Source organism: Lethenteron reissneri, chromosome 25 (genome assembly GCF_015708825.2).
Source record: "Lethenteron reissneri isolate LAM-NWPU_2019-01 chromosome 25, ASM1570882v1, whole genome shotgun sequence".
Lineage (NCBI taxonomy): Eukaryota > Metazoa > Chordata > Hyperoartia > Petromyzontiformes > Petromyzontidae > Lethenteron > Lethenteron reissneri.
Genome location: NC_083803.1, coordinates 12,717,666 through 12,745,655, shown reverse-complemented (window position 1 = coordinate 12,745,655; position 27,990 = coordinate 12,717,666). Strand labels below are relative to the sequence as shown.

Here is a 27,990-nt window from a genome sequence, read left to right as displayed (position 1 = left end):
GTGAAGAGCTTCAAGTTAATGCTGAAACCTATGGTGGTTGTGTTGGCTTTGCCTATAATGTTCAATTGTGTAGCATTTGTATCTTGTTGAGGAGTGAATTCAAATTCCAAGATTATTTTGATGCACAATTTACAATTGAAATAAAAGCACTTGAAAGTTATGTTGGCTAAAATGTGTTTTTACTCATTCCAGTGATTACTTTTTTCCATGTTGCTATACACTAGATACTGTTATATTGTCATCATTTTCCTTTCAGTGTATCGTGTGTTTGTGGTGGGTGTAAACCTTACCAAACCCAGTCCCAGTCTGATAACGCCACGTTTGTCTTTGTCAAGGGCATGGAATATTCCTGTGGCACACGGGAGAAGTGACCGCACAACATTTCAGCCAACCAAATTGACAACCTGTGAGTTTTTTGTTCTCAGCGGTGCTGGAAGTTCCATGCTTTAATTGTTAACATTTTCCATGAATTCATTAGTAAAGTGCGGTATTGAAAGTATCACCAGCTGTAGCTGCCCTTGTGTAAATAAGTCAATCGTTTTTTTTGTCTTATTTAATTGTACAACTTTTAAAATTTACAATTGACTATTGATGTAATTCACGTGAGAATATATTCCACTGTAAAGGTAATTTAAACATTTACCTACATTTTCAGGTTTTTGTTTATTAAGTATATTTATTTTAAGTCAATGTCTATGCTCAAATGAATGTGGGGCAGCACTCCTTCACTGGTGGCCTTGCACCAATGTGTCGGTGGTGTTAATTCCACCAACTGTTTCATGATACATAGTAATTATCTATGACCAACTAAAGAAACCCTTTGAAGTCGAGGTATATCTCAAATTGTTGACCTGTTTTCTTTCACAATGCGATATCCATTAATCTCGGTAGAAGTGAGGTGCTATTTTGGTGATCGTGGCACCCAAGCTATGGAACGTCTCGCCGTTTAAAATCAGGCAATCAGAGTCGGTAGATATATATATGTCTGTTTAACACGGAGGCTTTTGCGACCAATATCATCCATAATAGAGGTTTTTGGGTTAGATCACGATCTAACCCAAAAACTTCTTTTATGGATATATAAGTCTGCTTTGAAAACCCATCTCTTTAAACTGGCCTTCCCTCTTGAGTTTAGTCGGTTGCCCTGGTTCTGATTTTTCCCCTTGCTTTTGATGCATTGCGCATTGCGATCCTAGGATGGAATGCGCATTAGAAATTAGAATTATTATTATTGGACCCCTGAATAGGATTTTAACTTTGAAATTTCTATGGCAGCAACAACAGCTAGATTAGACATGACACACACACACATTTAAAATAAGCATGTAGCAATGTAAACAGTCCAAATAATTCCCTGGATAATACTCACTGAACATGGCCTCCAATCGCACCATACAGGTAATGTAGTCATTAAACTTGATGGTCATACTCTCGTCGGCGTAGCGCATGGTGATCAGCTGATACATCTGGTTGTTCAGGTGGAATCCTGTGTGAATTGTGGTGTTAGGAGGTAAATGCACAAACATGGGAATGTAAATTCAGTATACATATTCATTTGTCGACTATCAGTGCCAAATATGTGAGATATGAATTAAGGTGACATAAGACATTCATGAAACGTTACATAGACAGCCTTGGGAATATGCACGACGCCACACTGGAAAGTTCAGTAACGTAGCCTCTAATTCACCACATGTGAACCCATTAAGTGTAAGAAGGTTTATGAACCTCCGGTTGACCATCCAATTCCAAATTGGAGCAGCTGCCCAAATGTCCCCGCGCCCATATCTATCCATCTCACCTGCTGCATTGAGAGCTGCTCGCATTTCATACGACGACATGGTACCCGAACGATCCTCATCATACTTCCTGAAGATTGCCTGTAGGAAAGAGTAAATAAGATCAGTGTAAACAATGGCTATGCACACGGCTGGATGATACGCGGTTAATGCTCGTAACAAAAACCTGAGGTGAATCCACCTGCTTAAAATGAACATGCGGTAACGTTTACCTTCATTGGGAGTCCACATTTTTTTTATAGCAGTGGCCAGTTTTTTTCCCATGACATCAACTGTTGATTCCCTATTAAGTGGTGCACTTTTATTTTATTGAATCCAGAGAGATGATGAGTAATGTTGGCCCCTCAGCCAGGATATTAACTTATAGCCTTTTCCATTGCGAGTGGAGTGCTCTTGCCACAGGCTTGTTTAAACACCACTGCGGTTCCTTATTCACAACACCGCAATCTTGGCTAACAATCTGAACAAAACAATTATTGTATGGTAAATTTGATGGTGTCAATCAGTCACCATTTTCTGAAATATGTACCGCAATTGAGTCCAGTGTCTCCAGGCGGTGCGAAAATGTATGGATCCAACATTACTCAACGGGCCATATGTAATTCTATATGGGTGTAATGTAAGTCTATTGGCTCCATGTAAATCTGCTCTCTGAGAGGTCTGAATAGATGTGACGCTGATTGCACAATTAAATACAACGGGGAATAAAAAAAACTATATTTTCTCCCCACAGTTCACCCAGCCTTGCACCTCACCCTCTTCTCATCTAAATCGCCTCTTCTCCAATCAATACACTTTGAGCAACAAACGCTGGACGTCATGCCGAGCGACACGTGGCAAAATTATAATATGCTTCCCGCTAAACTTTATTCTCTTACATCACACGGGTCTACCCCCTGCTATATACTGCCATAGACAAACCCAACATTAAATTATATACCGTATTACTATACACCACACTATGTATTATTCTACCCACCTTACTGTATATCACACTGCTGTATATTCACTATACAATTACGATACTATATATTACTTCATACATTGTATTAAACATTACAATTTTATACTATTTATACAATATGCTATACACTATACCATTGACCATCGCGTGAAAGATACTAAAAGGAAGCAACGAAATATGTCAATGGGAGAGTGGTGGTAGGAGGCTTGCAGCGGAGCAAAGAAGACATTCCCTGCGGAGAATACAAGATATATTGTCAATGCCAGTGAGTGGACTGCGGTAAAGTGAGCGAATAAAGAGTGTCACTTTACCTGCCACATTTTGATTTTCTCCCAGAGCAGTTTAAATTCGGGAAGGCCGAGTTTTCCGCTTCCATCAGACTGGAGTGTAGCAGCAAGGTGAGGAAAATCATCACTCATAAATGCAACGCTCTTTCAATGAGTAAAGAGACAAAAAAGGTATTGTTCAGAGAACATCTGTGACCATAAAGCAGGGGTGGGGAACGTCCGGCCCGCGGGCCGTATGAGGTCCGCAAAATAATTTGGTGTGGCCCTACCAAGGCAACCGCAGGCGGGACTCGAAATTCAATAAATCTAGGAGCAAACCTGGAAAGGCAGTTGCGAGTAGCAACATCATCAATACCTGCTAACATCACACACCTCACCAAAGAGAAGCAGTTCCAGCCATCACATTAGGGGTGAGTTAATTAAATGTTTGACCAAATATAACAGGATAATTTTTAAGTTGATAAATTTGTACGGCCCGCGAATGATGTTATAATTATCCACATGGCCCTTGGAAGAAAAAAGGTTCCCTACCCCTGCCACGAATCATGACAAACTATTTCTCCAAGTAGTAACTTTCTACTAAAATACAATTCTTCCAGTTTCCTACTGTTATCAGCATAGATGCCTTTAGGTTGAGCCTTAAGCCATGGACTTTCAGCACTGCTTTCGTAACCTTGTCCCCATCCAACCTGGGGGTTTATATACAGACCTCTGATCCTTGGGGCCTGGCTCAAACTTATGGATCCAAGTCTCATTGTTGGTGATGACGTGTGAAAAAAACCATGCACCGCCATCATTTGGAGGCATCTGGCTGATATGGTGACAAATGCCAATCCTGCGTGATTTGTGGTGTTCTGTTAGGCCATATGTGACCCAACATACACGTTACACAACTTCCAAATCGTCACTAAGAAGTGATTCTCATGAAATATAGTCGAATTTAGCTGTCACTGAAATCAGGAACACACCACAATTGGCCTCTCATCCCCATGGGGCGATGAACCCCTTTAAAAAAATATCCTCTGCAAAGAAGCAATCAAAGATGTAATGTGAAATTAAGTGACACAACAAATGTAATTATTTTTAAACAGTGTAAAGTTAACTAGGCTGGGGCCATCAACTCACCACTTAGCCAGCTTGTTACTCAAAAACGGTGTTGGACATTACCGTGATGTCAGCTTACTACTCTAATAATTAAATTAGCTGCTTGAGACATCCAGACAGATACCTTGAACTTGCAAAAATCAAATCATGTCATGAGCCACTTATTTTTATTTAGGGTTAGAATCTTTTTTTTTTCCAGCGACTGCATTTAATTATCTTAAGGGTCCAGGATTGGGTAATGTCAAGGCCAGGAGGGGTCATACACACTGCACTCCCTTCCAGGGAGTATTTGTACATGATTCACACCCTGTGGGATAATCAAGACTATTCAGGGACGCAGGTAATGAAGTAACCATGTTAGAATGTCCTTGCCCTTGTTTACTTCACTGACAATAGCAGCTCTGAGGAATTTCCCCAGTCACTTGTAACAATTAAAAGTACATTGCAGGATTCAGTGTACTTTTAATCAAACACAGAACAACATACGTCCTATTCTGTATGTGGTAGATCAGGGATATGTGACTTAAACTCAAGTACAATCGCTTATCTTAGCCAATATTATAATTCAAAGTTACCTTTTTTGGGTTAGACCACAAGACCTTACCAAAAACTGGAATTTGTTCTTGAATTTATTTGAAATATAATCCTTCAGCATCTTTTATTACACAGCATGGGGAAAACTTTATCCAGGGCTGAAAAATAGCTGTGCAGTATCTTTAAATTTTTGCTGTCAGAAAAACACAATGAAAATAGGTCACAGCACCTGAAATCAGTTGTATTAATCATAGTTGACCGTTCTCCCCTGTGTGTGTGTGAGCTATTTTCTGGCCGTATACAAGAACATTTTATAATTTATAAACAACCCAAGCAGGAAATATATGTAAACTCAGTTGAGACTTTGCTGGACAATTCGCATTTCAATTCACAAATTACTTCAAGAACTGACTGGCAGATGACAATGAGAGGAGTAAAAAAATGTCACGATACTTTTATCCGGGTTAGATCGTGTAAATATAAATGTGTCGTTAAACCTGCCACCACCCGACACAGCCAATTAGTAAGGTTTGTCACGTGAACAGCACGTGCCAATTCGTTACTAGTACAGCACACCGGTGTGTTGGAGAGCAAATCCACAACATTTACAATCTGAGTACGACTTTTCGCCAGTAATTACAACTAGCTTCATCAGGCGGACAGTGACATTTAATGTTGTGGCTTGGCTCTCCAACACACCGGTGTGCTGGACTAGTAACGAATTGGCCACGTTCTGTTCACGTGACAAACCTTACTAGTTGGCTGTGTCGGGTGGTTGCAGGTTTAACTACACATTGATATTTACACGATCTAACCCAAAAAAACCTATATTATGGATGATATCGGTCGTGAAAGCCTACGTGTTAAACTCATATTTTTTAAAAATGACAATAGCATTTTAATTAATAGCTTTTTGTCAATTCGCCGCTGGATTGAGTCAAGGGGGGTTTGTGTGACCTTACTTTACTCTGCTCCTCAGTGCCAGTTATTGAAGGGGAATGCCCAGGATTAGTCCAGACATCAATATGCCACTGAAGTTAAGTCACGGGCCAGCAATGAAACTCAGGCCGCCGGGTTCGCAACATTCCCTCAGAACTGATTGTTGTGTTGAGTTTGTTGTCCTTCCCCCGCACCTCCGATTAGCGCGGTTGGCTACGTACGGTGCAAAAGAAGTTGGACACACATACAAACCACTTTGTCAGCGCAACCACCTAAGCCCTTTCACAAATTTCAATGTCACTGAACGCACATATTCACTTTAAGATGTTTTTTGTTCATGTTTTTGTTTTTTGTTTGTTGCGGTTGCACCCGATTCAAGAGCCGAATGGCTCACAGGGCTATACCTAATAAATGAACTTGAACTTGAACATACCGAGGCTTTTCCCACAAAAGCTTTGGAAAGGAATTGGTTAACACAAGCAGGAGTTTTTTCCCATTCAGGTTCAGTTACATGGGCAAGCTATTAATTAAGCGATCGATTCTCCAAACATCGGTGTGAAAGGGCATCCGTTTGGGAAAACAAGACATTTCCCCGGCTTGTGGCACGCAAGCCAAGAGATGCAATTTAGCGACACGTCCACTGCAGGAAAAATAGGAGGATTAATGTTCACATAAACCAATTACAGTCGCCAAAGGATACATCCATGAGGGCAACCATGCTCTGGCAGGCGTACAAGCTGAATCCGTCGGACTTGAGCTCGCCATCTGGCCCACACAAAGACAAAGATCCCCCGTATAGCCTCAACATGCTGTTGTGGAAAGTGCTGTTAGCGAGCACCTATGAGAGCTGGCACGGCACGGGAGGGGGTGGGTACGCCAGCACCACGCCCGGCCGTCTTTGTCTCCCCCAGTGGTGATGTTTACACACCGCAGCAGGTACTCATTTGAGGCCGAGTAGACACTAGGGGAGGCCCAGGACTGGTTCAGATAATCGTCGCTGGTGAGCGGGAATCGAACTCGGGTCGCCGGGCTCATAGTGCAGAGCGCGAATCGCTACACTGTCGCACACACACAAACGCCACCACAAACCCATCATCTTTGGCCAGCAAAACCCTTGGCATATCTATAATTGCAGACGTGTCGCCGTTATTCACGTTAATTTGGACCGCCATCCACCCCCCCCTACCCCCATAAGAGCAGCGGCGGGCTGAAGAAAAATTGCCGAAATGATTGTGAATTACACGCGGTAACAAAGCATTGTAAAAATACAGCACGAGATAATAGTGTGGATGTACATATAAATTGCGCCAGAGATACCAGGATTGATCATATTTTTTAGGTGTATTCCGTGAAACCTATTTAAACCAGACAACTAGATAGCTTGCTTCGTCGCAGTGAATGCTGTGCTGTGTTGATACCATTTGCCTCACATTACACGAAGAGCGTGAAATGCATACCGCTTAACTAAATAATAAACACGACTCCGTGTGTTCATTCGCAGCTTTGTCAACACTTAGGTATAAGGGCATATGCTTGAGCGGTTTAAAATATTTGCATGTACATATAATGTACAATAAGATCATATTTATACGTAGTCAATGATCAACGATAGGTGTCGTACAATCATAGTGTGCACCATTGCGATAATACCTTAGGCCACACTTGAACTGGTCATACGCATGATGTCGAAACAAGCACGTGCAATGTGATGTTGTTTTACGAGGCACATGCATAACATGCCAATCAATTGAGCCTCAATGGCATAGTTCATCATCTTCATCATCAGCAGCAGCCCTTTGTCAATCCACCGCTGGATTAAGGCCTCCCCACACCATGTCAGTTGCGGAGGTTGCTTGACGACACTGAGTCACTCTGGTCAGTGTGGATCCGTCAATGGGCGGGGGAGCCCAAGACCAGTTTAGATACCACTCGCCAAATGATGTTAACCGTGGCCAGGAATTGAACACAGGCTGCCAAGTCCAGTGGGTAGTGCGTCGATGACTGCGCCGCCACTCCCCACACGCACATCGATTATACTGATGCCAATCTGGTACCGAAGCGTAATAAGTACATGGAGTTGACTATGAAATATACAAGCGGTTTCAATTAAGCTTGCACTCTTTAGCATTGATAGAATAAGATGTAATGCAAATATTTCAATTTTTAAAAGGGGGAAGCAATATTCTGCCCATAATGTTTAGTAGTTATGCAGGCTTGTGTGATTGCAGTGGACGTAATTCTTGGAATGTCCGAGTCAGAATGAAACGCTGTGTTGAGTGATGAATACTTTTTGTGAAATAAATACATCAGACTCACCTAAACCGTATAGATTTCTACACATCAGCAATTACAATAGCCAATTGGAATTGCGGTTGTTTATTTTTTTATTAATATGAAAATGATAGTGAATTTTATGCAGATAATGTACGTGCATTTTAAGAATTGGCTGTTATGACACCCACAAACATTACAATTTTTGCGAAACAAAAATCCATCCACATTCAACTTGCAATACAATTCTAACATTGAAAGCATCACAGAAATACGTTTACATCTATCGCAACCTGAAAAGTGAGTTATCCCATATGGACACATATGAACTCGCAATATTATTACAAGGTACCACATGCGGCAATAGTTTGTGACTCCGCGAACATTATAAAAAAACACACAGGGATCTTTTCCTTGAAAGCATTGCCCATAACTTCCCTCCAGAGTCGAAGCGATCAACCCTACCAAAGGTGGCAATGATATCCATCTGCAGGGGCGGTTTCTTCATTAGGGCGATTGGGCGACGCCCCACCAATGTGTGAAAGGGACTTTTTCAATCACATTAACAATCTCATTCAACCACAGAGCTATGCTAGCCGTTACTGTGCCTCTGGATATAGTCCAATCAGCGTCATGTCACGTTCTGTGGAGTACCGCCTCTTTTTGGGCGATTTCACTCCGGCTGAGAATCGCCCAGAGTGTTCCCATAGACTTACATTCAAAGATGATTTTTTTCGAACGGCGGGCGCTGCAATGCATTCTCTATGGCTTCCGGGAGGGCTCGCACTAACGTGCTTACGTCATCATACGTAAGCACGTTTCATCCAACAATATTATTTGTCGCCACCTAGTGGAATCTTTAATAAAATAAACTGAGTGAATTGTATTAATAGTGAGTATAGAAACAAACAAGATGTATTGTAAGAGTCACTTTATTTTTCATTAATATTAAAGAAGTGAAGTTGCCTTTACATGCTTAAGCTGTTAATTTATCCATTGCATGGGTGGACCTTATCCTTATCAATCATCCAGACATTTGCCCCCCCTGAGAGATTTTGCAGGAGCCGCCACTGTCCATCTGTCTCACTCTCCTTAGGAGCACCTTGCGAAGGATTGAAAAGTCACGGTAAAGTCCGCAGTCCTTAAATAGCTATGCAGCCATCCTAAACACCTCCTTGCTGCTGGAATTTAAAAAAATCGCTTTTCTTTCATTGAAGCAGGTAAGAGCCTACTGATTAACAATGACAAATTTTCAATGCTTTCAATGGATTACTATGGAAGAAATGTTCTAATGTTATTATTTTGAAAAATGTTGTTGCTGTACTGTAGTTGGGGTCATGTTCACTTTAGGCATTTCACTCAAATGAAATATGGGGTGGCAGATGACCATTCATGATGAGTGCCAATTTGTCCACTGGATGACCACTAACGATTTGCCACGTTATCCCGACTGTGGAATCAGTGTCACCTCATGATACAAAACAATCAAATTTAGATATCTCTCAGAGCAGTACAAATCTCTCTGTTAGAAAACACATACAGAAGCAGATATCATGTAACTATTTCTCAAATTTATTTTAACTACCTGTGGTTCACACATTCTTGCCCACCCTGCTGCAGAGTAGTGTTTTTTGCACGATAGTTAATCCGATATTTTTTAATTATTAGAGGTGAAATTTAGCCAAATTAATTAAAGACTGAAACTTAATGTGTAGTCATTGGTGACCTGGATGAGACCATCAAATTACTACACTTGATAACTCAGTTTAATCACAATTGAATGCTGAATCTCAGTAGCGTTCGTTCAGAAATCTGCTCTTGGCGCCATCCAGCTACCTCAAGTGGGTACTAATTTTATCTACCATGAAGAGATGATAGGCTAAGTTGACCCCCAACCAAGATATGAACTTGAAAACTTCTGATTTAGACCCAAACACATTAGCCACAAAGCTAACCAGCATGCATGACCTACCATATATAGTGCAACAACATGATTACAGCTTTGAGAATCCATTCATTTAAAAAATCTGTCAACTTTGCCCTGCAAACAGTTTCGCACAAATTAGTAGCGCTGCAGTATGCTAATTGCATATATTCCAATATTGCAGATGCACAACGTGCACGATTGTATAACACAGCACCAAATGCACAGCAACAAGCGGAACAATCCCAAGGAAAAGAGGATTCGTACAGGCAATTAAAAAATGCACGTCCATTCCCCCCCCCCCCTCACACATGCAAATTATTTAAATTTCCAAACAACTAAAGAATCATACGGGGCTGTGAAATATATCAATTATTTAAAGCCACATCCAAATGTTAAATAAAAAAACGCGCTATATCGTGTTCAAATAAAGGACACCGAATTGAAATACATGAATTATACATTTTGGGGCCAATGAGATATATAAACTTTGTTGCCACCGCGACGGGTGTGAATGGTGCGACCATGAAATTGTAACCACGCCAACGGCCGTTTCTCACCATTGATTACCATTCTGGCCATGGACATGGGTGGTGTACATGTTTATCGGCCAACATTTTGGCACGAGGATGTACATCGTTTTTACGAAGCAGCAATGAGTATGTTTTTTAAAAAGAAGCAGGTACTGGCAGCCTGGCATCACCCTTCAATTGAGATTCAAAGCCAGGTTTTCTGTTCTTTTGCACATCCATTGATTCACGTGACGATGTTTTTTTTCTCATTTATAAACATTTGTTAATGTGTCCAAAAAAGGGGGATTAGATCGTCGGTTATCGTGAGACCAGCAGCAGTAGTGGCAACCGATGCAAATAAAACATGTTATAATCATTATATTGTGCTGTTATTTATTAAGTTTAAATGAGCTCGACATATAATATTTTGAAGAGATGGAAATCACTTTTACTTGCAATGTTTTATACCGTGAGAACAATTATAATATATTTCTCATCATTTACAGTACTTTGTTAATCCACTGCTGGATGAAGGCATCCCCATGCCGTGTCGATCATGAGAGTCGTTTGACCATGCTTGGCGATCCAGGACCAGTTCAGATGTCGTTCGCCACTGCTGTTTGCCGCAATCGGGAGTCGTACTCAGGTCGCCGGATTCAATCGTGCAGCGTGCTTACCACTGTGCCAACATTCCGCCCAAATGCAGTGTAGACACTGAAACGGCTAAAAAATTTCAGCGAGGTATTTTCTGAAACTTGTGACTGGCACAATGCCCAGGAGATGTCACGGGGTTCACAGCCGATCTATCAACTCTGTAAATTATGAGATGCCCAATGGTTGTTCAAATTACGTCATATTGCTCATATCAAAATAACAAAGTCAAAATGGCTTCCACATAAAATGAGCCCAGGCTGGTGATCATCTCTGCAAATCACCCCGAGTAGGTGGTGCAAATTCTACATTCCTATGGTGGGTGGCAGTTTAACCATGAGGACTAGCAATGTTGATTGACCACAAAGTGTTGACCCCAGATGGGACGATGAAGTGAGTCAAAATGCCGGATGGAATTTTAACTCTCATCCTTCAGATTTGTGAGTCGGCTGATCTAATCACCGTGTCCACATGGCCATAGAATTTAAATGTAATTTACTAATTAGAAAAATTTATTGCAACTTCTGTTCCCTGTGGAGAATTAAATATTTAATGTGCATGGGGTTGGGTGTCAAAAGACAGAAATTACCGGAGCATTTGCACACTTGTAAATATTATAATTCATACTGCTATGCTTGTAGCCATCGAGTAAGTAAAACAATATCAATGATTCATTATATTTCGACACCATATCTCTCACAAGGTGACAGCATATATATATTGCCAATCTGGATTAAAGATAACCGCGTGACCTATTTAAATAATTTAGCAGTTGTAACTGAAATAAAGTCATCGAAAATCCAGACAAAATAGGTCAGAGCATTTCACGACGGCATTCATCTCTGGCATCTCTGCTGGGGCCGCGGGAAAGTAAAGGTCAATCCGCGCAAAACAAATCTGATATTTCCAGCAGTCAGCTTGGCACCGTGCTGTGAGATATATTGCGTAACGTTTAGAAAAAGGATGCATCGGTAAACTCACGTTTGGCAGTAACTTTGTTTAAGAGGTCCTGCAGTTCCCTGGGGCTGATCTCCATGTCCTGTGAGACAAGACAACCGGGGGCGGGCGAACGACGATGAGGGCAGGCATGGCGGCATGGGGCCAGAACATGCCCTACTGGCGCGCCCATTACAGAAAGAGTCTGAAGCGCAGAACGAATTAGTAGTGCAAGCATCTAGCAGGGTTTCTGAAACTCGTGTGGTGAAGAAGAGGGCAGTGTTCCCCAAGCGCCCTGGCCCGTCTGCGTTCACCATTTACGTGATCCGACGTTTGTTCAATTATTTAAAAAAAGAACAATTGTGATTCTGGTGCACAAGCACATATGAGAAAATATTAACCCGTAAAAACAAAGTTTTTCACTATAAATCCTTTTTATGCGTGGCATCGGTTTTATTTTATTATTCATTTCTGTTTTTCTTGAGTAAGAGTTTCATTTTTAAATATGAAAAAAAAAATTCCTAAAAAGTGGAAAAAAATTTTGACGAACATAAATTGTCACGCACAACGAGTCTGTGTGCAAAATGTCAGCTCGATTGGATCACGGGAAGTGGGTTAAAAAACGACCGAAAGATTTGCACGGTCGTAAGCGCGCAAGCAAGCACGCAAGTGAACTTAATATAAAGGATTTAATAATACAACACGTTCGTCAATAACTCTGTGGCCCTAACAAGAAAAACAAATATAACAGGTGAGGTTCCGGACAATGACCCTTCTCCAACGATGTATCCCGTCCAAGGCCACTTACTTTTCTTCAGTAGATTTGAATTCGTTTCCTAAAGTACAAGCATCCCTTGGCATGTCAGTGTCATTCTGATCATGCACCTCCCCACACTTCTTCGTGCATGTTTAATCTCTTGTTCCATTTTCTTTGCCCGTGTAGCGACGTTTGTAACAAATAAGGAATAAATGGCAATACGCAATGATTGAAAACTTTATTCTTCAGAAACGTTGGTATTCTGCCCTTCATTGTCAAATTCAGCTTTCCAGAGGTGGCCCAATTGGCTCAGAGATCAGCCAATGTTGTTAAGCATTTATAAATGAATAAGTAACATCGGCTGGCTTACAACAAACACCAGCAGCAGCTGGAAACATTATAGGGACTCCTCTACTTATGAACGAGGTATGCTCCAGAGGTCTGTTTTTAAGTCGATTTGTTCGCAAGTCCAAATTTACTCCTGTCGATTCCAAACATGTTGTACGGCATGTACACTAAACACGGGGAATGGATTTAAACGTTTTATAATCTCCTTTAGATGTAGATGCCACTGGTTCGTCATTTTCTGCAGATGTAGATGCCACTGGTTCTTTATGTTCTGCAGATGTAGATGCCCCTGGTTCTTCATGCTCTGCAGATGAAGATGCCGCTGGTTCTTTATGTGCTGCAGCTGTAGATGCCACTGGTTCTTCATGTTCTGCAGATGTAGATGTGGATTCCCTTTGGTGCTCGTGTTTCCTCTCTACTCTCTTGAAAAACTTACCAGGAGATGTCTGCACACTTGCTCTCTTCTTCTCTTCATAAATCAACTTGTAACAGGCAATAGCATCGTGAGCAGCTGCCGACACCTTAGTAAACCTCTTAGTGTTTGGGTCCTGAGACTCAAAACAAGCCGGTGCTTGACACCGAATAACCACCGCCATCTATTGCGCGGCGGTTGAACTTATGTCTCACGGTCCGAACAGGCAACTGGATAGACAGATTTGTTCGTATCTCTGAAAGTTCGTAAGTCGGGTGTTCGTAAGTAGAGGAGTTCCTATATATAATCGAGCGAAAACGATGGATACCCCTTTCAGTCAATGGACATGCAGTTAACGTCGGATGGCATGCCGAACAACATGTGGTACAACCCAAAAACAAATACAGTATGATTGTTCAGATTTCTCAATACACTCCATTACTAAGTACTCTTTATTTTAAACAGCTAAGTCTGTTGAGATGCGTTACCTCGACAAATTGTGACATGACAGCCCATAGACCCTAGAGGGAATGGTGGGCTGTCAACCCCATAAACCAATCTTTCAATTGTTGGTTTAGAACTCCAACCATAGTGTCACCCAGCCATCATCATACACTCAGAAAATAAACACAGAGTAGGAAAAAAATCTCTGTGCGTTTTCGTACTGTATATTTGAAGCAGCACATTGTGTGTTTAAGCCTATAATGTGAGCATCGGTAACCACACAATGAGGCTACACAATCTCGGCTCAACATACACTGCCAAACAATACTCCCAAATGGTCTCCTGAAACCAAATGTGGGACCTGCTCTCAAGTAAATAAGTGACAATGCATGCAGTTGAGAATGGTTTAAGACGAGTCGTGGGGTCAACAGAATACACACACACTTACAAAAATCTATTTAAACGAGCACTATTTAAACTAATTCATGCATTGACTTCCTAATATAATGGAGCCGACGGTCTCACTGGCATTTGGCTAATGTTGCAAGCACCCTCGTTTGAAATACTTTTGCGACTGACATGCAAATGGGACAATGCACAAGCACACAGAGGCAGATTTGTGCACGGCGTGTCACTCTAACCTCTTGCCTATTCCCACTCAAGTGAGAGAGAGATGTCTCCTGTTTTTTACAATCACCGCTCGTTTACAAATGGCTGAGGCAACGTGCATTTCGGTTGAATATTGAGCTTCAAGGAGAAATAACGCTCAGGATCCACCAGACCCTTTGTTGAAGGGCCTGTGTGTGTGTGTTTTTATGGAAACACTAACCAATTCTTGCCATTCCCACCTGGGAATTACCCGAACAAGAAGGGTGACAGCGGCAAATTAACCCGCTGCACATGGGGGTTAAAGTAACAAGGCAGCGTGCGTTCGTCTTACGGGTACATTCGTGAGGATGTTGCTTAACGACAACAAAAAAACCGAGAATCACAGTTGAGATTTACATCGCAAAGATTGAACCAGAGGTGTTATTGTTCTACAAACTGCCAAGGTAAGCCCGCAGTGTTATATAAACCCTCAACGATGAGAGGAATGGTGCTCATGATGCAATGTACTCAGCATTGCATGTCACCTTTAAAAAATAATAAACATCACAAGCATTGTTAACTTTCGTCACATTTAACCCGAAGATAGCGAAGCACGTCGTGTGACTGCATTCTCCTACTCAAGCCAAGACGCTGCCAGTTACACACGCAATCACTTGCAAGTTTAAGTCACGTTAACAGTAACCTCTAATTACAAGTAGCAACAATTACAATTACATTCTAACTCGGCATTAATGATGTTTGTGGACGTATTTTCTAAGTGTGAAAGTTAATTATTCTAGCGAGAGTGACTAAAATTAGAATTGGTATAATTAGCAATTAAAGAATGTGACGAATACTTACGTCAACTTCAATTAGTTTGTTTTACGTGTCCAAAATTTTGAATTCTAGCGACCAAAATAAATGCCACTTCGCCACCCCACCCACTCGTTAGACTCTGACTGTCAGCAATGACTACAATACACGGGAGTGCAATCAACCCCTAACAAGTCAAACGTCAACGTGTCTGCGTGTTGCTTCATCTCCTTTGGTGGAGGTCCTGAGCCATCAAATACAAATGACAACTGCCGTTGACTTCTACCAAGCAGAAGCCATTCTATTCAACGCAGGCTAATGTGGCCGAGTCAACCACAGTTTGAACTTTCCACCTGAACTTTTAGTGCAGCTGTACTTGGCCCAATGTGTTGTCAGTAGGACTGTGTGTATGTCTGGCAGAGTAAGGCCAAAGACAGCTCCCTCAAGAGAGGGTATAGGTATAGTGGAGGCTCTTGAACGAGAAATTGCAGGGCTGTATTTTTACATTTAACCCGAAGTTAACATACTTCGTATGCAATTTAAAACACCTCCTGGAACACCGTGTCAAAAATACATTGGTGGATCTTTTTGTTTGTTTAATTTTTTCACTTCCAGCTTGGTGCACGCCGTTTTAATTACTCTCCATTCAGAAACGCTCACCTGGCGTTAAACGGAATACGATTTTTAGCTAAGCAAAACACTTTGTGTGGGGGCCCACACCCCTCCCTACTGCCATGACACGATATTGGAATTCGGGACGCGAAATGTGTCGCTGTGCTCAGAGTGGCGAAGCAGCGTTTATTAAAAAAACACTCTCTACATGGCGACGATTAAGCAGCAGATGCGATGAGTGGCTGGAAGTCAGCAAGGTCAAGGCTGCAGGCTCATCATGTCTTTGAGCGTTGCTTTCCTGGCCGACTTTAATTAGCAACCAGACTGTTCGGACACAGTAGATGTAGCAGCACGCTTGGGCTGTCCGGCCTGTGACCATACCAAGTCATGCAGATTATCTCCAACAAAAGAGACATCATTATTTATTTAAGGCAAGTGATAGCAGCACATTGCTTCCCAACATCATTGCCAGCCATGGTCTAGCCACCGATGGATGAAGGCCTACCCCACACCTTAACTGTCCCTCACAGGCTTGCAATGCCACAATTGATTTCATCCCCGCACCTGAACCAAGCTCACTGCTCAATTTGGCTGGCATTCAGTCATCAGGCTTGCCGACTCCTTATTATCCTTACTGGATATGTGTCCTGCCCAAATCCACTCATTTTGTTTCATCATGTTGATCCAAATCTGCTTTCTGTAACTGACCTAGATATAAATATAGCTGTGTTTTCTAGTCATCTTTAAAACAATTATTTAATTTTGATTGGCCAACTTTCTGAACGTTAGGTTTGTTCCATTCCTATTTGAATGAAACAAAGTCTAACTCTGGTGCCCTCTTTGTGAAGTTTCTCAATTGTCAAAAAAGCAGGACCAGCTGTTGAAACAGAATTATTGGACCAAGTTACGAAAACTTTAGTACAGAGATGTAATGCCTCGGCCATGGAATGGTGCCTCAATCAATCTTCTCTTGAAAAAGGAGGCAAAAACGGAACTGGAGATATATACGGACCCATTATTCTCCTACCACACAAACTGTACATATATTATTCATAAAGATTGTGGGGGGGGGGGGGGGGGGGAATAAGTGTACATTTTACAGGCCAACCAAGCATGTCAGTAAGCTGGATTTATTAAAGGGTTTCTACCATTGAACACTTACTATCAACCAGAGCCTGGGAAAAGCACACGACTATGAAAAACCATAATACTCGGCTTTCATCTACAGGGCTCTGTAGGCACTGTAACAGCTCATGCAGTTGTGTAATCATTGTATCCAGCACCAAATCTACAAAATAACGTGCATTTCTAAAGCATGTGAATGTGACCACAATGCAAATTGCTGAACATGTGTGTCATGGAGTCTAAACTATTAAAAAATATTTTTTTATTTTACCAGGTAAGGCCTACTGAGCTGTATGGCTCTTTTTCAGAAGCGACCTGGCCACAAATGACAGCTCAACAAAGTGGATTATCATATGGACATCTCCAGCAGCCAAATACTCTAAGGACATGTTTCTAAACGTAGAGGGGAAAGGCGGAGGACCCGGAGAAAGATCCACGCGACCACGGGGAGGAGAACGTGCAATCCTCCAAATATACAGCGGGTGACAGGGTCGGGATCGAATCCACGACCCCCTGCATACCAGGCGAGGTCATTGACATCTCGCCAACGAAACAAGGGAGAGAAAAACAACACTACTGCCAAGGTGGATTTAAAAGGAAATTTAGTGTGGCGAGGGAAGAAACATGACTTTACAGAAATTAACTACAAACAAGGGGTGGGGTACGGAGAAAACAGTTGCAGGCAGATGAGAAGAGGAACAGGTCTCGGGTCCGCGCGGTCTCCTCTTTAAGTGCGATGTACCCACCTCGCCGGCCAGCTTCTTGAAGACCTGTGTAAACCTCCGGTCCTCGTCCGTCTCCACCAACTCCACGGGCATGCTGGGCTGCACCGCCAGCACAGGACACACAGGTGGACAGTCTATCGTGCAACAAAAACACAACACCACCACTTTCGTACGGGGGACCTCGTGATGATGGCGGAAAGGGTTCCCACGGAGACGCAAACGTTGAGAGTTGGAAATTACAGCGCGGTCACCGATCGGTGGGGGCAATGAGATGTCGCGGCGGTTCGCGAGTCAGCGCCATGAACGCGGAAATCTGAGTTCGATGCCTGGCCACGGCTAACATCGGTGGCGAGTGGTATCCGAACCGGTCCTAGGTCTCTGCACACTTCACCAATCCGCTCTGAGCTGCGTAGAGTCAATATGGCCAAACGTCCCCTGCCATCGGCGCAGCAGTTGTTCATCCAGCAGTGGTTGAAAAAAGGCCGTAACTTTAGTTTTTTTTATTTTATCAACGTTCTTTGTTTTACAGTATATCAGATCAGCGTTTTCTTATAGCGGAGGCCAGCCTATTCATGGGAAAACCATTGTCAATATGAGGTGATTAAATTATGCATTAAAAAATCCCTTTAGTGCTATGAGCATCTGTTAATTGGATTTAGAAAATATATAGGCAATGTCTCCATGCACAACAGAACATTTGGCAATGTTCAAATCTCCTTTGGTGACCCCGAGTTATCGGTAGAGAAACCAAGGTGCAGTACATGTACCTGTGTACATGTGTACATGTACAGCAACCTTTATGTCAATACACCTCAAAGTGAGGGCCTTCCCACGCCACGCGGGTCATGGAGGATGTGTGACCATACTCTACCACGATGGTCAGTGTGGGTTGGCGGAGACAAGGAAGGGAGCAAAGAAGTAGAGTACAACAATGGATTTTGCTGCACTTCCCTCAATGCTGCCCCACATCGTATAAAACCTGCTCTGCATGGTGGTGTTTGTTGATCCGAACACTATCCAGGTTCAACCCTGCTTTCACTTTTAATAATCTGATAAGTAATGTGCTCAGCGACAACACGGCAGCAATTAGGGCCACAACTTGCAAGGAACAAAACACCAGGGACATATCATGGGAAGAATACAATCTTCTAATAGCAGGAGAGGGGAGTACTCCACGTGAATGCGTTGTCTTAAGTGGTGGCTCATTTTGATTTAAAGCTTTCGTGACTGCAGGGATTCATATTCTTGGTTCTTTCGGTAAAGTCACGTATGAGGTGATGAATTAATTATAGTTTTATATTTATATAACTTTATTATTTCCCTTCTACGTGATTTTACCGAAAGAACCAAGAATATGTTGGCTTATTATGCAGCTGACAAAACGCAGGGATTCTAATGTCCTGGGAAGACTGCCATATATAATACAGGATAGCTGTCTCAAAAAGAGGACAATCATGGGAAAACCAGGAGAGATGGCAACCCTCGTATCAAAGTCGACCACTAACAGGCTGACTGTTTTTTATCATTTGTACATGCATAAACCAAGGTCTTTGGCATCTATTTTTGCATCTCGGAAAGGCTAATGAGACACACGAGGAGGGGGGGGGGGCGGTCGGGGCACAGAGGGCATATGGGTGGAAAAGAGAGATGGTAGCAAAAGTGAAATTAGAACCGAGATCTATCCATAGGACATACATTTAAAAAAATATTTCCGTCTTGACTATAAACAACTGGATGTTAATAAATGTGCTGCACATGTATATCAAGTTAATTACACCACTATTACCAGTAGACCTGTTTTACATCCAATTATCCGGATGACTTGTCTTCGCAGTGTAAAAACTAAAACTAAAATATCAGTACGAGAGATAAGCTAATTGGGACATGACTGAAATAGTACATATATACATTTTGCATACACATTTCATAGTGTTTATGTACATACTATGTAATCTGTGAAAGCCAGACATGATTAATTTGTGATGTTTGATGAAAAAAAGCAAATCAACTCAGCGGTACAAATGCGCACATTAATTTTGATTCAATTATGCTGTGCATCGATTGGAAGTGAGGCAGGTCAAATTCCAGATGGAGGTTGACATAGGGCACCATCCCTTTGAGGTTGATACAAAAATACTTGCCGCTTGCTCCATAGGAATCCAGAACATTAGTGAGGTGGCTGAGTGGAATTGCGTTTGCCAATGCCCCCGGATATTACTGTCGGTCCGTTCAAATATACGCGCCCTCCGCATCAGCGGACGTTAAATTAGAGTAGGCCCAAAGAGACTCGTCACGGTCAAATTACTCGCAAATGACTTAACTCGAATAACCTACTGACAAACGAATGATCGCTTCCAGGCCTGTGCTCCTTCACCGTTTCCACACACAGGGACAGCTGTCATCAGCGGGGCTTCCTAAGCTAAGAAAGAAAATAACTACAGCTGGACATTGGAATGATGGAGATGTGATGCTATGTAATGCTGGAGCATTTAAGTTCCTAAGAGGTCAAAATCCTGATTCCTTACCACTGGCCCAGGGCCACCAACAGCACAGAATTCATTTGAATCTTGCTTATGGACACACTGTCATATGGGAATTGTTTACGCAAGTCAAATTGTCCCTATACTCGAATATTTGGCAATCCTTATCTCTATTTCCAGAATTCAGTTCACTCATAGGACGGACGAATCGCAGTTGAATACAGACCACATATTGCTATTTTTCCATACATTTTAAACTATACCATTGTAAACAACACCATTGTTCCAAACATTACAAAGCATATTCATCACACGAAGAGATAACACAGAACCCCCACCTCTTCAATGTTGGCACCAATTCTGTCGTCCGACTCTCTGTTGGGAAACAAAAGCAGTGGTTATGATCGTTGGAGCTGGGCACTGTTCCCAGGACCATCTGTCCTGTGAATGTTTGAGCGAGTGTCCAACCCAGGAAGCCTCTTCGTGTAGCAATGCTTTCAGTGTGACCATACACCTGGCTTATACAGATGCCCGGAGTTTCTACTCTCAATACGTTTGTTCAAAGCATCTCCTCTGACCTGCTTGAAGGCGCCTCTGAATATTGGCCTTCCCTAGCCGACAGAACTGTGTTGCCCTCCCGCGTGGTGCTCTTTTGTTCAGTTTCACCCGTAAGGGGGAGAAACTACTCATTCCAGTTGCGCAGAGGACCTACCAATTACAGTCGTGATTGTTGTCGTTATTACGAAAGCAAACTTTAATTACAGTCTTAATGGTTGTAATTAATATCCATTCTTGTGACGAAAGTCATTATTACTGTCCTGAAATGTAATTGCAGTATTACTGTACCATCGAATTTCTTACGTAATTGTTGTCATCATTACTGTCACCGTCATCATCATAGTAAAAATAATCATCAGCCACGTTCTATCCATTGCCGGATGAAGACCTCTCCACTTCGCAACCACCCCCGCACCGTAACTGGGCTGAGACCACCAACTCGTTACACTTGGGAAGCTGCTTTCATCACAGATGACCGAGGTCAAGGTTCAAACTCAGGATTCTAACCAGCTCCGACTTAGTGTCCAGAGTCACTCGCCTACAGCACAGTGCTCACGTTTTGCAGATGGACTGCTCCCCCACCCCGCACCCCCACCCCCCCTGTGCAGGGAACGTGTCCTACATCTCACTGCTTTGCTTCGCAGGAGGGGAAAGCACGCTTCCCAACGCAGTGTTTGCTGGGGCTGGCCACGCACCTCGATCTGTTCATCTTCTCGCAGTAGACCCGGAGCAGGAAGTCGGCCTCCTGATGCGGCTCGTACGTGGACGGCACGATGACGTAGTGGCCGGGCGGCAGGCGGAAGCGGTCCGACACCTCGCGCAGGTTGATGAAGTTGTGGCTGCGGGCGCGCGAGGAGTTCCGCACAAAGAATTCCCCCGGCAGGTGCGTGCACCCGGGCGGCGCCTTCAAGGGGATCGGGGACGGGCGCGGGCGTGGGTGGGACCGGAGGCCCGAGATCGATTCAGCCGTAACGTCATCAACCTTACGTATGTGTATTTTAATTTCCAATGTTTTTTTTGGTTTGTGACTTGCTTACCTTTCCTACACGCTGTACTCCTGTGCGTTTTTGTATTGTTGATGTGACTTTCTGGCTCACCCCGGCTGGACATCTGGGAAAAGGGGCTTCATAGCTCGTCGGATGCCTCCGGCAGTCTAAATGAAAATTCTGACTCTGAATCCCGCTCACGGCCAACGCCAGTGACGATTATTTGTGCCGACGCCGGGCCTCCCCCTAGGTCGACTCAGCCTCAAATGACTACCTGATGCAAAGTGTAAACATTGTCACGAGGGAGACAATGGCGGCCGGACGTATGTTATGGCCACCCACCCCCTCGTGTGCCGTGCCAGCCATCATAGGTGCTCGCTAACAAGGGGATCTTTGTCTTTGTGTGTGTCTGTGCATCTGTGCGACCGAGTGGCTCACCTCGTAAATGGCGTAGCCGATGGTGAGTAGGTCTCGCTTCTGACGCCGCATGTTCTTTTGCATGAGGGCGACGATGAACGAGCAGGCCACCTCATCGTCATCCGGGTCATCGTCCTCCTCGTGCAATCGCAAGTGGAACTGTGGGTTGGTCCAGAACGTCCCTATGGGTGGTGACACACACACGCATACCAGAGGTGTGGACTCGAGTCATGTGACTTGGACTCGAGTCAGACTCGAGTCATGAATTTGATGACTTCAGACTCGACTTGGACTTGCATAACAATGACTTTGTCCCACCTCTGAGATGTGGACTCGAGTCATGTGACTTGGACTCGAGTCAGACTCGAGTCATGAATTTGATGACTTCAGACTCGACTTGGACTTGCATAACAATGACTTTGTCCCACCTCTGACGCATACACACGCAATGTCTTTGTGCGTGTCTGTGCATCTCTATTTAAGGAACAAAACGGGAGAATTTCTCCACAAATCCGCCTGATGAAGCTAGTTGTAATTACTGGTGAAACGTCGTAACCAGATTGTAAATGTTGTGGATTTGCTCCCCAACACACCGGTGTACTGTACTAGTAACGAATTGGCATGTTCTGTTTACATGACAAACCTTACTAATTGGCTGTGTCGGGTGGTGGCGGGTTTTATGACACATTTATATTTATGCGATCTAACCAAAAAAACCTATAGTATACACATAATGTCGTCTCATACACACACACACGAGACAAAAATCTCCGGCCACACTCCTCGTAAAGTGAGGCATCAGAGTGATGTATGGCGTTTTGAAAATTCTGGTGGCATAAAAACGGCCAATAGGTCCATATCCTTGTTTCTTATTCGCAACATAAATGATCACGGGTGCAAACAGAGATAGTTGGCATGACACATTCAAGTATCTCCCTGCTCAAAGGAGCATGGGACGGTGCTCATCTCTACTGGTAGCCCTGAGCCAATGCTGGACATTGCACATCGCCAATGGTGTGGGGCAAGTCTCTCGCAGCGGGACGACCCCACGGTTGGGTTTAATCCCCCCCCCCGCCCCCCCATCCGAAGCATGGCCGGAGTAGCACGGAACCACCGCCCGGCCGCGTTGGGAGGCGCGCTTTTTCAAGGTCGACCTGCGTAGTTGCGGCAGCCCCCGGCGGTGCAGCCGCGCAGCCAGCGTCCCTCGTGCGCCGTCACCGTCCAGTGTCGCGAGTCGCTCTGCGTGCGCAGCGTGTCGGGCGACAGGTTGCAGATCTCCATCTTGGAAAAGTTACGCTTGAAGTCCGAGAAGGACATCCTGGCACGTGGCGGGGAAGGCGGTGGTGGGGCGGAAGAGACGGTAAAACTAGCTGGCTGGTAGATGGAGTACGAGCGGACGCGCGTACATACGCACGTGTAAATAGGGCGAGGCGGAGAGACGGACGGGGGTTATCGCGGGGGAGTCATGAATCCAGTGGCGTTTTATGGGAAGTCGGCAGAGGTCTTCCTCCGGGTGACTCGTGCCCGCCAAGGTAATATAAAATTCCTGCCACCGCCTCAGGGCCAACACCTTTTCTCATTTCGGCATGGAGAAACGTTAACTTTTATTCCACTTGAACAGTGTAAAGGCCTGCTCATGCTACTGCTGGTATAATGTGCTTGACCTACTATTCTCAACTTGGAAGGAGGTGGTCGTGCCTACACTTTACACCCACCACACTCGATCTGCCAATCCACTTCACCTTTGTTAACAGTGTAAAAGTGTAGTAATTTCCAGCCATGTGGCACGGTCAGCAGAGTGGTCAACTCACAAGTTGGAGGTTAGCGGTTCAAATACTCGTCATTTGGGGTTAACTCACCTCAACACCTCTCCGGTATCGATAAAGTGAGGACCACTTTGCGGGACGTTATAAGTTGTCATCCCGGGAATAGACTGGCCACCATCATAGGAATGTGGAATTTTCACCACTGGCTCAAATCGAGTTGAGCGCCACCTCAATACTGCTCTGGATTAGTGGAGTCATATAATCCAGGACTAAGACGCGATTGTGACTCGTACCAGAATTCTCCATCCTCCGCTCGGACCTGCTCCAGTCGACGTCTCTCCGAAACATCTACGACCCTCCACTCCCATGAGCTGGGGCAGGGGTCAGAGTGCAAAATTACAATTGGCGACCGTGATCAAGTGATTACCATTTTCAGTGATCAGTCTTATAAAATCTATTCAGAGTTTTGACCAAACACAGTTGAATATGAACAACACCAACAACCGATTTAGATATGTACGCAGTATGTGTTCACTCAGTTTATCAAGACTTAGCGAGGAGAAGCCACCTCCAGATATTTGGTCATTTCCTTATGAAGAATATGTTGAGGCGAGGGAGGAAACCTGATTGCATGGAGAAATCCCACTGAGCTATAAGTTATTTTCAGAAACGACCTGGCGACAGATGATAGCTCACCGAATCAGTTTACCACGTGGGAATTTATAGTAGCAGCCAAATGCTCGCATCACGTGATTTTAAATTTGGAAGGTAAAAAACTACAGGACCTGGATAAAAATCCGTGCGACCACGGCCAGGACACGCGGACTCCAAATATACCGGCATCTTCAGGGTCGGGATCGAACGCACGACGTCCTGTATAGCAGGCAAAGGAGAGAACATCTCGCTCCCACGGCACCTTAAACCAGTACACGACTCAATTTCCATACACACAGGTCAGCAAACCTTACTCGTTCTACTCCTACCTACTGGCCACCGTGCGTACATCCCCGGAGATGGGCATCTCACGCACACGATTTCCAAACCCTTGCTACAATGGGTTGTCCTACAGGCGTGCGCCAATACGCCTACAAACGATGACAACCTAACGAGAATTGCAGGCGATGGTTGCGATGAGATTCATAAATCCAAATGAGATGGAACACCGAACACGGATCGTCTCAGTCCATGGGAAAACGGCGATTTCAAAGCCACAATTTGGCATAACAAGAAATGATCACACTGGACTTACTTATCGCTCCAGGCCCCATTCCACTCCACCTCTCCCCACGGATTCCTGATTCGCACCAACCTTACATCTTGTCCCTCAAAAAACACCTGCAAATTAATGAGCGATAGCGTTTATTTTTAACCAACTGTGACCCATTGAGACGTGACATCCATGTGCGTAATCATTTATTTATAAACGCTGTGAAAAAAAATCCGAAAGGTTTTTTTTTAAAAAGGAAGAACTGCGGAAACACCAGAAATAATGAATGAAAAAGTAAAAATCGATAAATATTGCATTAAAAGAAAATATTTCTCACATCATGAGCAATGCACAATGTTCCTGAAACAATCTGAAAAAAATTACAGTTAAAAGCAAAAAAAACTTGGAAAAAACATAAACCAACAACATGCAATTAAATAACATTTATTTTCTTGCATACAAAACCCAGAAATACGCCAGATACAGTAGAAGTAAAAAACACAAAGGTGCATAAGCCACAAAATTATTTATTACAAAAACAACGCAATTCCAAATTGTCTTCGCCAATATAAAGCGGTGCAATAATAACTACCAATTAATGTAGGTACGAAAATCTAAGTAACAACAACAAAACAACAACCACACTTGGCCAGGCATCTCAATATTCTGTCCCCCCCCCCCCCCCCCCATTGCTTAAAACACAAATCCAAAATATAACTGTGGATGAGAGTTTATCGGTCTTCTACAAGATCACTCGAGCAATATAAAAGTCAGGGGCCTTCAAAATTAAATAAAAATGATACGATGCTACAATACGGGGATAGAGTTTGGTTTCCCTGAAGCAAAAGCCACATAGTTTAAGTCCACTGGGGCTGTCATCTGCTGTGTGGAGGAATTGAGATGGCAGCACTGGCGAAATTAAGAAATTGTTGCCAAGGTTGGTTGGAACTCCCTGTACGAGTTATTCGGATCAACGCGAGTAAAAAAGCAATGTCCCGGCCAGGTAAGATTGTGTAAACAACGCTTGTGTAGAGCTGGGACGATTGGACAATTAAGCCTATGAATCAACAAAAAGTGGTTACTCATTTGATGATGAGAGACGTCACCGGTAGTTATCCTACGGAGACTGGCCCCTACTTTACAGAAGAAAAATGATCACCATCGGATCAGGGCGACCAACGGAGATGAGCACCGCTCCAGTGCTCATTTGAGGAGGCAGGGGGCTTGATTATGCTGAGGCGACGCCAACAGAGCTCACGTGAACTTCAGAGCGCTGGAGTGGTGCTGTGCACTTACCTGGTCAAGGCCCGTGATGGAGTAGGCGTGGCCTTTCACCAGCCCATTGGGCAGTCGTGCCTCCAGGTCAAACATGCTTGTGATCTGGCAACAAGGAAAGCCAGACCGAAGACGGACGCTTGTGTTGCCTCCGAAACGTCGTGATTTTTATTTTATTTTTTATTTTATTTTACTTTTATTAATTAAAATTTACATTTTTTTACCTACGTGACTTTACCGAAAAAAACCTAAGAATATGAATCCTTGCAGTCACGAAAGCTTCAAATCTAGAAAGAAGCCAGACCACCTACGGAGGCTTACACTGCTATAGCTCATGCATATAGGGTTGCCACATGTCCTGATTTTCCCAGTACAGGTGGCAACCTCGTTTTGAGGTTGCCACCTGTTCTCCTGGGAGATTTGTAAGTCTTACCGAGACATAACAAGTCAATTGAATAACAATACACCACTCTGGACAATTCAATTACATTAATTTACACCTCAGAGGTGGCAACCCTACGTGCAAAGGAACAGGACTTGTCATGAATGTATTAAGCGATATATAAAGTATGCCATTGAAATTCTCCAACACGGCACTGTGTTTAGTTAGAGTACCACTTACTAAAAGGCACAGTTATATTGAATTAACTTTAGTAAAAAAAAAACAATTGGCAGTAAATACGGGTTTGTGCTGTGCTCTTGAGGTCAGGTGACGGCTGCGAGAGGTGAAACTTAGGGAACTCGTTCAGCAAGGGGCATCACAAACTCGGGAAGGTGACGCGACAGACGCATTTCTGGCATCACTTCAGGAAGCTTCCCCCCACCTCAACCAACATTGGACGCAATATTAACACTTATCTGGCTTTTGCTCTAAAGTAGCATCTGTTTGGAAAGTACTGTAATGGCTTGCGGATTGCAAATCAATCCTTGAATGAACCGCGTGCAACGAATGCAGATCCACTTAAACTTCCAAAGACGAATGTACTCGAGGCATCACTTAAATTCCTGAAGATGCCAACAGTCGTGCGTGTCCGAGTCTTGAGGGAAGAAAACGCTCAGCAAAGCGGCGTATACCGGAAGACCACGCTTGGAACGTATCTCCGTTACGTAGCGGTCATCTTACTCACGTTAATTGCCCTGGGAGTAGACTTGTACTTGAAACTTGATTAGAGCAATGTAAGTCACTGACCTTAAGTATCCATGAGTTAGAACCGATTCTCTTAATTGTAATAAAACAAGCCGGCGGTTGAAATTCCACATTCCCATAGCAGAGACTTGTTTATGTATTGCACAGCCACTGTTGACTTCCCACAAGGTGGTACTTAATGTATTGGCCCTGGAGAGATGAATTAGCTGCCAAACCCTACATAGCATTTTACTTTGGACCTTTCAGCTATGAGAAGAGTGCCCTAATCAGAGCACCAACTAGCTGATTGACGGGAGAATGAAAGCTATCAATTTGGTCAACAGGGAGACATCCTGAAATGAACGTGTAGAGTTGTTGCAATTATATTAACGGAGCTCTACATGGGCAGCACTGAAGGTTGGTCACTATG

General features: G+C 43.6%; 1 protein-coding gene across 2 annotated transcripts in view; it reads right to left on the bottom strand.

Annotated features, from left to right (window-relative positions):
* The window catches only part of LOC133347252 (calpain-1 catalytic subunit-like), a 68,707-nt gene that overhangs the window by 3,891 nt on the left and 36,826 nt on the right, over window positions 1-27,990 (bottom strand). The window contains exons 6-20 of one of the 2 annotated variants that reach the window (XM_061559364.1): window positions 26,456-26,539; window positions 25,497-25,529; window positions 25,202-25,287; window positions 24,246-24,323; window positions 23,341-23,504; window positions 22,208-22,368; window positions 21,479-21,687; window positions 20,564-20,600; window positions 17,767-17,844; window positions 11,967-12,024; window positions 6,328-6,392; window positions 3,075-3,143; window positions 1,802-1,880; window positions 1,370-1,486; window positions 291-349 (exon numbers count right to left, since the gene is read on the bottom strand). In XM_061559364.1, coding sequence (XP_061415348.1) covers window positions 291-349; window positions 1,370-1,486; window positions 1,802-1,880; window positions 3,075-3,143; window positions 6,328-6,392; window positions 11,967-12,024; window positions 17,767-17,844; window positions 20,564-20,600; window positions 21,479-21,687; window positions 22,208-22,368; window positions 23,341-23,504; window positions 24,246-24,323; window positions 25,202-25,287; window positions 25,497-25,529; window positions 26,456-26,539 — 1,377 coding nt within the window. The remainder of the gene's footprint in view (window positions 1-290; window positions 350-1,369; window positions 1,487-1,801; window positions 1,881-3,074; window positions 3,144-6,327; window positions 6,393-11,966; window positions 12,025-17,766; window positions 17,845-20,563; window positions 20,601-21,478; window positions 21,688-22,207; window positions 22,369-23,340; window positions 23,505-24,245; window positions 24,324-25,201; window positions 25,288-25,496; window positions 25,530-26,455; window positions 26,540-27,990) is intronic. The other variant, XM_061559365.1, reaches the window with a different exon arrangement.